This window comes from Corvus kubaryi, unplaced genomic scaffold, assembly GCF_017639235.1.
Source record: "Corvus kubaryi isolate FWS band 111438036 unplaced genomic scaffold, C.kubaryi_AGA036_p1.0 37357, whole genome shotgun sequence".
Lineage (NCBI taxonomy): Eukaryota > Metazoa > Chordata > Aves > Passeriformes > Corvidae > Corvus > Corvus kubaryi.
The window spans coordinates 4,237,639-4,249,655 of record NW_024581117.1 but is presented as its reverse complement, the minus strand read 5'-3'; the positions used below and the strand labels follow the sequence as shown (position 1 = coordinate 4,249,655).

Sequence of the window (12,017 nt, the reverse complement as noted above, 5' to 3'; positions counted from 1 at the left end):
AACATTTTGTTTCAGGAGATATTGTGAATAAAAGATAAGCTGACTTTGCCTCCTCATTTTAGAGTAACTTTCTGACAGCAACTTCATTAGTTGCTTGCCAGGTCTGAATCTGTTTCACCATATCTGAATATGTTTTAATTATCTGAAAATAATGAAAGGTGTTCACAATGGGATGAATTGATTTCCTACAAAGAACCATATAAATGCTTTGCAGTACAGTGTTTCCTAAGAGACTGCAACAGTCCAAGAAAGCAGCTCTACTTTCTCATCATGCAACTGAAGGAATAAGCACAATAATATAAAAAAGCCAGTGCTTCAAATGGCACACACTAATCTAAATTCACCACATCCTGACTTATCAGAGCAACAGAAAGAAAGAAAGGAATACATGCTCCTGTAAAACAGGATGTACACTACAGCATATTTCACATAGGAGAATGTATATGCTACATGAGCTGAAAGGAGAGACTACTTAATTTTGTATACAGCCTATTCTTTAGACTTCAGAGTTTGGTGAACATCACCTTTTAGTCCTCATTTTCTCTTTTATTTTATAACCACATGTGTCTGGACAAAATTTCTATCACTTTAAACTTAACATTAGAAATTGGTGCTCCACACCAACAGTCACAGACCATTTGCTAGGTGAGAAGAGTTGTCAGAGTCCTTTTAGCAGAGAACACAAATAAGTGCAACTGATTCCACCTTCCATAAAGCAACATTAGACACACTCAAAGTACTAAAAAATCACTGTACCATCAGGAGGCAAATTGTACAGCTGAGCCACAGGACCACTGGCAGGAATAACTGGGAGTTGGAAATGGAAAGCACTTTTAATAGTTGGTAAAGGAAGACGATTTTTGGGAAAACATTTTCTCATTATTAGGCTGGATGTATTGACAAGAGGATCAAGAGTTCTTACTGCAAGGCACTCCTGTTAACAGGAAAATAAAGAAAAGTATTTCTCAAACTAAAAGTCGAACTACATTTATTTACAAAACATTTGGTTCGTGTCTTCTTTGAAGGACAGTAAAACTTCTACCAACACAAATTCACCTTTTTTAAAAATCCAAACTTCAAAATGAAATGGCATTTTCACCCCCTCTTTTTTAAAACTAAGTTCACCTGGCCCTCCCAGAGATAGATACAGCAAATTAACAGCAAATACAAATTTAGTTCTGTACTATTTCATTGTTTCAGTCTGGTACAGAATATAATCCTTGCTCTATAATAAGGAATGACCACGAATCTCATAAAATAAATATGACAAACTTGAGGTCATAGCCAAAGAGGCAAAAACAACAACATAAAAAAACCAACCAGGATAAACTTACCTGTGAAGTGTTGTAAAGAATTTTCATCCCACTGGCATCAATAAACGCTTTTCTTCCCAGTTTGATGTTTGTAATACTTTTAATGCACTGTAACACTCCTTTACGTATCAGCATGTATCTGTGTCGACTATCGTGACCGTGCCAATCAACATAAATCGTTAAAAGCACTTGCACATATCCTCTGTCTACTGCTCTCCTGGCATTTGTTTCTTTGCAAAAAAAGTTAGGAAAGAAAATTAAAATTGCCCAGTGACTTACAATATTACTTTCAAATAATACTTTCAATGTTTAAATTATTCTTTTTATCCAAGTAACTGAATTGTTTCAGTTCGAGTAGTATTTTAGCAGAGTTTTACGTCAGCCTGAACAGAAATGACTGGATAACTGAGACCAGTAGTCTAAATTTCATTCGTAGAACATTTCATGTAATTTTCATGGTCTACTAGAAGAACAGCATGCATTACACTTAAAAGTAAATTTTAAGATGCTGTCATCCAGTAAATTAAAAAACAAAAGTGTTTCTACAAAGCATTTCTATCACTATTCGCACACACTGTGTAGATACAAGATTTGAAACAAACTTCTTTTCACTTGCAATCCATACAGTTTTACATCTATCACTCAAATTTCATAAGCTGAAAATACTTCTACCCCAAATACTGGGTAATCAGTATGACAACTGGAATATATAACAGATTAATGTCATTATGAAAATATTTACTTATTTAAGTGTATGAAGTTACAAGTCAAAACCACTAAGGAGAAGACCTCCCTAAATAAATGCACAAGACCTCCTGTTCTAAAGACACACCTTTTAAACATTTCGTTTTCCTCCCCAGTATTAAAGTTTAACTTCCAGTTTACAGAAGAGAATACTGACAACTATCTGGAAATATTTCTTTCCCTAAACTTCCCAAGGAGAAACTGCAAAATTCGTAAATACACAAACCTGTAAGACCAAGGTATCACACTGAATAAACATGAATAAACTCAGCACCCTGTGACAGTCAGTACAGAAATTTCCCACCATTTGTGTGAAATGGTTTTCTGCAAAACTAGTCACACTGTCGTGGTATCCCGCAGTGGTATGGAGGAGAAGAGAGATCCAGCAGGCAGGAATTGTGCAGCAAGATTCATTTATTTAATTACTTTACAACTCTTTTATAGACTTTTTCCTGCATAGTCTAATTGGTCAAAGGATCAGCCACCCCTTGGGGTGGTTGGCTAAAATCCTAAAACATCCATTGTCAAAGTATTTTTCTACTGTACCATAAACAAAGCTTTGCAAGGTCACAGGTGTTCATAGCTTATAGAACTCTGCTAATATCTTCCATGAGAGAGAAAAGTATCTCACGGGAGTGGAAAGAAGCAAGAGAAATTCTTGCTAGCCACATATTTGTATCCACAGTCATACCACAATTCTTATCCAACGCCACTAAAACTACTAGGAATGCTGTCACTTTAATACAAGTATTTGGAGAAAATTAGTTAATTCCTTGCTAGTTACAATGCTGGTTCAAAATCTGAAAAGATGACATTTGTGAGGATCAATTCTTGCTGGCTGAGACAGCTGATGTCTGGAAACACACCACTGGTTTTTAATTCCACTTCATGAGCATCACTGACAGACTTGTTGCCAGGACCCAAGCCCTAATTACTCAGGAAGGTACTGAAGAATACCTGTATTCTCCCTAGCAATCCAACAGATATTTTCAGATATATATGTGAAAAAGAGGCACAGGAGTTAAGCTATAGACATCCATTACTGAAGGGCTGAGGTGGGTGAATGTAAAAATGTATTTCTCCACCTTGGATCCAGATCTGTTCTGCAGAAGCAGTGCAGCCTTTCCAGAGGAAACTTATTTCTCGGTTTCCTAGCCTTATTTTTGTTTTGGCCACCAACTTAATGTTTAGTTTTACTCTGTCAATATATACACACACCCCCATATATAGCTCAAGTAGACAGTTTCTTGTAGTCAAACACTTACTTGATTTTAGCAAGGCAGCAAGTGTGTCTAAAGCAACCCTGTCAACATAACAAGAAAAGTCAAAACAGCAACCAACCAGCAAGCTTAATCTACAACACTGTAAAACTATACAAAAAATTTACTGCTAACAGACTTACAAAGAGTCTAGCCTCATGTTTTCCTGGATGCACTGTAGCACAGACTTCACTTGTATATTTTACTTTACTAGAAGACTGTATATATCTCTGTTATATCTGAAGTCTGATGACAAAACTTAAAACTATCAGTGCAATGGCTATACAAACTTCCAGCTTTTGCAAAAATACTCTGATAACGTATGTTTATGACCAACACTCACTGGTTGTGATATTCTGAAATTAATGTCTTCGTTATCAGCAGAACAAGTACTTCCACAAAGTAAAGGATATTATTTTAGAAAACTGTAGGTCAATACCAGCAGTATATGAATATACTGAGAACCAATACCCATCAATCTGTACTACAACACAAGACAGTGAGCATTTTTCTTGTACCCAAAGATTTTCTCTCAATTCAACTGTGCAACTACAAACATACATACTTTTTTTTCCCCACTTTGTGAAGATGGACTTGATGCACCTGATCTTAGACCATAAACAAGGATATCATGATTAGTCACATCATAGAATAGTACATTCATATGTGGAATTTTAGCTGGGCCTTAAAGGAGCAGGACATGTTTTTAGAACACTACTCCTGTGACCACAAATACCAGATTTTCTTTCACAAATACCAAACTATTTCTTTCGTAACTAAGTTAGAATATGCACAATATGAGATTATTACTTCACTAACCAGATGAAAAAACTAGTTTTCCGCAGGTATGTACTTCAAAAAGGTAAAGTATATAAGGAAAGGATTATCTTCAGTTACATCCACTTAGCTATTTTTTTTACTATAAATTCACCCCAAAAACCCAACCCTAATCAAAAAAAGACAACCAAACAAAAAACCCCAAAATCTACCACCACCAGAGCAAGACTCTAAAGTCATCACTTTCAGCTACACAGTGAATTTTAATTTTTTCAACACAATAGCCCACTAGAGAGATACTGATGGGGCTTCCTATTCTATGTTTTATGATCTTGCTCTGGTTGTCTATTTACTTTGCAGGAAAACAAAAAGAAAATTCTATTACCAAATAAAACAGACAGTGACACGCTAAAAGCACAAAGCAGATCACAGAATATGCTGAATTGGAAGGAACACACAAGGATCATCGGGTCCAATCCCTGTCCCTGCACAGCACCATCCCCAAGAGTCACACCACGTGCCTGAGGGCAGTGTCCAAATGCTCGTGAACTCTGTCAGGCTGGTGCTGTAGAAACAAACTGAAAAATGATGGGATTGTCTTGATCTGTTTGTTATGATTTGGAGTTAACCGCTGTACAGCTTCCATGCAGGAATATTAGAGACAAAAAATAACGTATATTATTTTACCAGTACTGCAACTAGACATTCAAGTATTTTGTGTTACTCTACTGGGGGAAATTAAAATCTGTCATATTTGTGGTACTCCTTCCCATTTCCCTTCACTTTAACCTTCAAATATTAATTGCATTTGATTTCTCCAGTATTATTTTTCATTTACAAGTAAGTATTGAAAACATGTACAAGGTTTTACCATATAGTATACTAAAGAAACCTTACTTACTTCATAAGGCTAGTGTTCTTTTTACTAAAAGGGCCAATGATCTTAAACAGCAGTTCTACTACTCCATTCTTTCCCAGAGATACTGCATTTACAGCTGGAAGTTAAAAGCAATCCATTTGAAGATAATGTAGTAAGAAATGCAAAAGAAAAAAGTCAATATACTCAAAACTAAAATTCACACAAGTTAATTCTGAAGTACAAAAAATTATAGACAATTTTGTCCTTTATGACATACAGTGACAAGCAGACACTGCTCTGCACGTAATTAGCATGACAATCCAATCCTGATAAAACTTGGAAAAGAACAAAACTTCATTATTACTTTACAAATAAAATCATGTACTGCTTCCAATGCAGGCTTCTGCTTTCTTTGTTACTAAGATACAAAACAAAAAGAATTTTCTTTATAGAAATTCACACTTTATTGGAACAGCAAGTTTTCTAAAATTCTAAAATAGGTTCTGTGACTTGCTACTATCCTTCAGTATTTGGACAAGCAGGTATATTCAACAGGACTTGAAATCCAAGAGTCTGCTATAAAATTCAAAAATTCGAATTGGTATAGCTTTCCTGAGCAACATGTTACGAATATATGCTCTTGGGAAAAAAAATTATAAAAAAAATCTATTTGAAAGGGAGCAAATGAAAAGAGATTATGCTAAGACCTATGTTAGAGAAATATGAACTTGAAGTATATGTTTGAAGTCCAACAGGCAACTGAAAATACAAACTGCTAAAACAGGCACAGAAATTCCATTCCTGACTGAGTTTAGCAATATGTACTCCTAACAAAGTAGGAAGAGAGCAGCTAAGAATTTACTTCAATATAATAAATACTGTTATTAGTGCAGAATTTAGTACATGAACCCAAGTGGCAATTTCATCATCATTAGCAGCAACATCATACCAGAATCTAAGTAAAGTTAGGACTTACTCTAATAATAACTGAAAACCAACTTTAAGAAGTACTACTCATCAGAATATTATGAACTACTAATTTTTCTATTTATAAGGAGTGAGGAATACAGAAAAATAGAATTGATCTAAGAAGAAGTCTAAGAATTAGAGACTCAGTCCCATTTTCAGGATCAAGGAAGTTTTCAGATAAGCCATGCAACTAATGTAACTATCTGTATTAAACTTTTCAGCTTAGAAGAATTTTACCTCATTATCAGACAGCTCAACAGAAATAAAGCTTCCACATTTTGAAAGTATTAGGGCTTTGTGAATTATAGCTGCTCATGTGAATGACCTGAAAACATAATCTTACAGATCACCAATTCAATTCTCTGGGGGGAACATGGCCACATTTTCAACTTCTTGCACTTAAATAAGAGGATATAACAACCATTTCGAGCTCAAATGAAAAAAATTAAGAGCATCTAACTGACAGTAGAGATACAGTAAGAACCACACTATTTTCATCAACTTCCTACTGCCAGCCCAAACAACTAGGCTCTTGTGGAAGAATATTAGCCCAATAGTGGAGAGTGGAGCTCTTGAGCAAAAGGAGTAAGGAAAAGGTTAAATTAACAAGTAATTAGGTTAAATTAAAATATTTTCTGTGTGAACCAAGTTTTAAATTGGTAATAAAGAAATAACTAAAATACCAGAAACAAAAAACATGAGAATGAATAATAAAGAGAACAATTATTTAACTCTAACTCTTGCTTCTGCAAGAAAAATGTTACCATTTCTGGTTCAGAGCTTTAAACAACAGCATTTATGCAAATTAGATGGCTCGAATTCCACACATCCAATAGCACTGGTTAAAAAAAATATTTTTATAGAATTAAGCATTTTGAGTATATAAAAAGAAAATTCTCAGAAAAAAAGTAGTTTAAATAACTAACATTAAACAAGCACTCAGAGTTGGTATTTAACCTCATCTAGATAAAAAGCTTTATTCACATAGGAAAGAAAATAATTTTCTGCAATACTTACAGTTGGTTGAATAAACTCTTAATACTTGAAGACATGGCAATACTAGCCTGAGGTTATGCAAATTCTGCTTCACTAAATTCAGTGATATGTTTAGGGCACCATTTATTCTTGCTTTCATGCCAATCTTCTTGTCTGACATCAAAGAAATACAAGACCAATCACAGTAATTTTGAAATTACTACTAAAAAAATAGAAGTTAAATGACTGAATTCCTTCTACTAATGTCAACTCTGCTAATCTACTTTTCACCATTCTTTCCTCCCCCCTAATTTACTCCTCCTTTTTCCTCTTCTCTACCAATTCTGAGTATGTTGATGCTTACACAATAACAGAAATTTTTTTTTTATTAAGTTTCACCTATAAAACTGCAATTCTTAAGCCATAATATCACCTTTTGGACCAATTTTTGCAAGAAGAGTGTGAAGAAGCACCATTAGTTCTTCATTTGGTGGAGAGTCTTTGCTAGCAGTCAAAAGCAGCTGTAACAAGATCTGTGTCCCTCCTTTGGTGACTATGACACTTGCTCTCCGACCACCACCTAGAAATTAAAATTGAACTGACATGTCTAAAGCCAAAGAACAACTAAATATCTAAGATAAGGTTATCATGAAGTTAGTCTTCAGAACAGCAATATTTTCTTTATATGTGACTGCACTATGCAAGGACATGCTGGACTTAGACTTACAGCAACACAGATTATTGTGTAGGATTATTAGAAAGGTAACTTCAGTCTTTAGATTCTTTTAATTCTGCATATAAATATGCTTCAGCAAACAACAACAAACAAAAGCCAAAATAATGATAATTTACAAAAAACCCAACAACAATAAAAAGTAACTAGCCAAAACAAAAAAAAAAATCTGAAAAAGTATGCATCAATACAATCATATATCACTCCTTAATAAAAACTTACCAACTGAGACTACCTCAATGAGAATATTCAATATATTTACAATAGTTTGATGATCTCTTGTATTCTGCAATAAAAAAGAGAGATCTGTGCTTAATATAGCAATTTAATACAATGGTTTAGATACTTAAAGCTAGGAGGATATCTAAATATAAATATAAGGGAGAAAAATTCACAAGTAGGTTACTTAAATCTATTCATTACAGACCAACACAAGTTTTGAAGGCTCCATAGGATAACAACATATTTCATAACACAAATATACTAATAAATATATACATTTCATAATGATAAAATGCAAAACTGCTATTAACCCATAACTACAAAAACTAAAAGATTTTACCTCTAGGGTTGACAGGATAACTTCTATTCCAGTGGAGCCCTTAGAAGTCATCTCCTTCCTGGTTTTTTCTGTCAATGAGAAGAAGACCAATACTGGCTTGCGGAAAAAAAACACGTTATCATCTACAAATTGACAAGAGAATCTACACTGCAAATAATAAAAGCTATTAAAAACTGCATATATGTATATAAAACTAAGTAAAGACTCCAGCAATTTTAAAACTAATTTTTGTTTTCAATTGTTCAACAATCTTGTGATGGCCTAGGAAAAAAAACTGTAAAGAAAAACACCAGTAAGAAAGCTCCCTTCTAGATATTTCTACTTTTCATATATATATACACACAGACACATATACGTACAAAGTGAATTATTACTTACGTTACAGCTATTTAACAATACAAAATGGACTCAGCACTACCAATGCTATACTAGATCCATTAAACATAGTCTTAAACAAATGCTTCTAACAATCAGTGACAAAAACAGATGGATAACCAAGTTCACTAAGCAAAAACTGAAGTCCAGCAAGGGAGATACAGGAAGGAAGGGTCAAAACGGAAACTACTAAAACCACAAAGCTTAGATAATTACCTTGACTCTGAACCAGATGAAGGATCTTTGAGGTAACATATCTGGCACTGTCTGATGCTCCTAATACAGAGTCCAAATTGATCTTCTCCAGCTGTGACAGCAGGAATACAGTCCGAGAACTGGCAGAAACACTACAAGAAAGATATAATTTTTCCATCTAAATCAGAGAAAAAAAAGTCCTAACAACACAAACTTGATGCTAGAGGAATGGGTGTGGCTAATGCACTTCATATTTTATCTGTATTGGAAAACAGTCTTAATTCTCAATTCTGGCAAATTTACAGATTTTGCAAAGCCTGCACTGCAACAAACTAATTGTATGTAACAGCATCTCCAAGAGCAACTGTGAACAGGGAATCAGTTGCAGCAAGTAAAATGCAGCTATAGGTACGAATGCTGCTCATCTATGTCATCTACAATAACTTATATTTAATAACTTATGTTAAGTGACAGGATATCCTGTCGAACCTGCCATTCAAGGAAGAACTGGCTACCAACAGTCCAAAAGACTGCTGATCTCACAGGATGGCATTTCAGAAAAGGAAGAAAATAAAGTCATTAGTGACGTGAGCAAACTAGCACATACCAGCTGAAGAAAAAGAACACCATTTTGAAGAAAAAAAACTTAGGAAGGTTTCTAAAGTTACCATCCAAGTTTGGATTAATTTTGAATACAAGGGTATTTTGGCCTGTCATCATGGGTTGATGCTGGCCACAGGTCACACACCCACCAAAGCAACTTACTCACTCCCCTCCACAGCTGTAAAGAGGAAAGAAATTTTAACAAAAGGTCCATGGGTTGAGATAAGGACTGGGAGAGATCACTCACCAAATACTGTCATGGGAAAAACAGACTCAACTTAGAGATACGAAGTGAATTTATTACTGACAAAATCAGAGCAGGATAATGAGAAGTAAAACAAGCCCTAACAACACCTTCCCCCCCGCCTCCCACCTTCCCAGTTCTACCTCCTACCCCAGCGGCACAGGGAGACAGCGAATGGGGGTTATGGTCAGTTCAGCACCTGAGGCTTCTCCCACTGCTCAGGGAGAGGAGTTCTTCCCCTGCTGCACCATGGGGTCCCTCCCACAGGAGACAAGTTTCCATGAACTTCTCCAGTGTGAGTCCATCTCACAAGCAGCAGCTCTCTGTGACCTGCTGCAGTGTGAGTCCATCCCACGGACAGCAGTCCTCCCAAAACTGCTGCAGCGTGGGTCACTCTTCCACAGGGTGCAGTCCTTCATAGACAGGCTGCTCCAGCTTGGGAGCAGGGCCCCTCTCTCCACAGATCTTCCATGGAGTCACAGGCTCCTCTAGGCATCCATCTGGTCCAGCCTGGGGCTCCTCCGTGGGTTGTGGGTAGGTCTGTGCATCCCTGTGGATCCCCATGGGCTGCAGGGGCACAGCTGCCTCACCATGGGCTGCACCATGGGCTGCAGGGGAATCTAAGCTCTGGCACCTGGAGGATGTCTTCCTCCTCCTTCTCCACTGACCCTGGTGTCTGCAGAGTTGTTCCACTCCCATGTTCTCACTCCACTCTTCTCTGGCCTCAGTTAAAACTGTGCCACAACTTTTTTTTCTTCTTCAATGTATTATCACAGGGGTGTAACCACCATTTCTAATTGGCCCCAACTTGGACAGCAGCATGTCTGTCTTTGGAGCCACCAGGGATTGGATCTGCTGGACACAGAGGAAGCTTCCAGTAGCTTCTCACAGAAACCACCCCTGCAGCCACACCCCTGCTACCAAAACCAGCAAGCAAACCCAGTATACCTGCCAACAAAAAATAGCCTTGAAAATGTATTTTAGTGTAAGACACCAATCCAGGCATACATATAGAGAGGTAGATTACAAAGAAAGAATTGCTCTAAGTATTTATAGTATTCTAAACAGAGTCAGCCTAGAAACTGTTTTATTTGTTCTCTACTTTAGATCATAACAATTATTCAGAATAGTTTTGAGATTCACATTCCCACATGACAGTAATTTTTAAACAGATGTTTAATTTTTTTTTTTTTTTACAATTAAAACATCTTAATTGTAGTCATGCAATTAGCTACAAGAAATTGTGATGTCTGTGAATTAACTACCTTGGGTTTTCATTCCTAACATTAGAGTCCTACAATAATCACCAATAATTCATTTTACACACACATTGCTCTATCTATAATAAAACTAAAGTCTACAACACTAGTTTTATAAATATAGTCAGTTTTGTTTATAACAATAAGAAATTATTACCCCTTGATTTATATCTTACTTATGCGTAAAGGTTTCACATTTACAGCTAACTCGGCTAATACGTTAAAATCAAGGGAAAAAGGTAGCTGAGGGCAAAAGTTATACTGCCAAGAAAGCAAACGGATGTAAGAGCTGCACAAGAAGCTGCTTCCATCACTCTCACTTTTCCACACTGACATCTAAATGAGAAGCAGAGCCAAAAATCAATTTCAGATTACAGCTGATACTTACAAGCTGATACCATCAGGAATAAGAAATGGCTATATTAATTATAGCTCTTAAATATAAGTCATTTTATATAGTGAAGTAAGCATATCACCTTCTCAGCTATTTGCTAGACTTTGATCTCAAAGTACTTTTTTTAATCTAAATTAAATTTGTCTTGGGTGCTGAAACATTAATTTCCTTGCGTAAGTAAAGCATAATCACTCCAATCCTTTCTCATCATCCAACACCAGGTGCAATAGTATGATCCCATTATTATTTGCATAAGCTTTGTTTTGCTTATTTCTCCTTCTCTGTTTATCCACTGAACTTTAAATGATCCAAAATTAACCCAAGATTGTAATGAAATCCATGAGCTATGTTGATCCAATACACAAATTGACCAATTTATATAGGATTATATCTTCACCAGTTCCACAACCAAAACAAGTAAGAGTCCAGCCAACCCACATATAAGCCAATGTGTAACAGAACTGCTGCTTCAACTTGTGTGTGTGCATATCACTTCCACTGTGGTACATCATTGGTCTCACAATGAAATTAATGTAGTTTGAAAGCTGAAAACAACTCAAGAAAGCAAAGTTGATGCTCAGGAATAATAACGACAAGTTTTTTTAAAAAAGTTTTTGCAAAGATAAAACTCATTTATAGGCATTAAAATGTCAGAGCAAACCTGATTTTTGATGGCTGCACCCTGGAAAATTCAAGAAACACTGACACATGGAAGCAATTTACCATGTACAAGAAACTGGCACCTAACATAATTTC

At 35.9% G+C, this 12,017-nt stretch overlaps 1 protein-coding gene across 11 annotated transcripts in view; it reads right to left on the bottom strand.

Annotated features, from left to right (window-relative positions):
- AGTPBP1 (ATP/GTP binding carboxypeptidase 1) overlaps positions 1-12,017 on the bottom strand; it is a 74,599-nt gene that overhangs the window by 39,435 nt on the left and 23,147 nt on the right. For all 11 annotated transcript variants that reach the window (XR_006016990.1, XR_006016991.1, XM_042033699.1 and 8 more), the window contains 9 exons: positions 8,783-8,913; positions 8,192-8,259; positions 7,852-7,915; positions 7,330-7,476; positions 6,939-7,070; positions 4,995-5,088; positions 3,323-3,360; positions 1,335-1,543; positions 757-934 (listed from right to left, as the gene is read on the bottom strand). Coding sequence is in view for 9 of the 11 variants with exons in the window: in XM_042033699.1 (XP_041889633.1) it covers positions 757-934; positions 1,335-1,543; positions 3,323-3,360; positions 4,995-5,088; positions 6,939-7,070; positions 7,330-7,476; positions 7,852-7,915; positions 8,192-8,259; positions 8,783-8,913 (1,061 nt within the window). In the remaining 2 variants the exon portion in view is untranslated. The remainder of the gene's footprint in view (positions 1-756; positions 935-1,334; positions 1,544-3,322; positions 3,361-4,994; positions 5,089-6,938; positions 7,071-7,329; positions 7,477-7,851; positions 7,916-8,191; positions 8,260-8,782; positions 8,914-12,017) is intronic.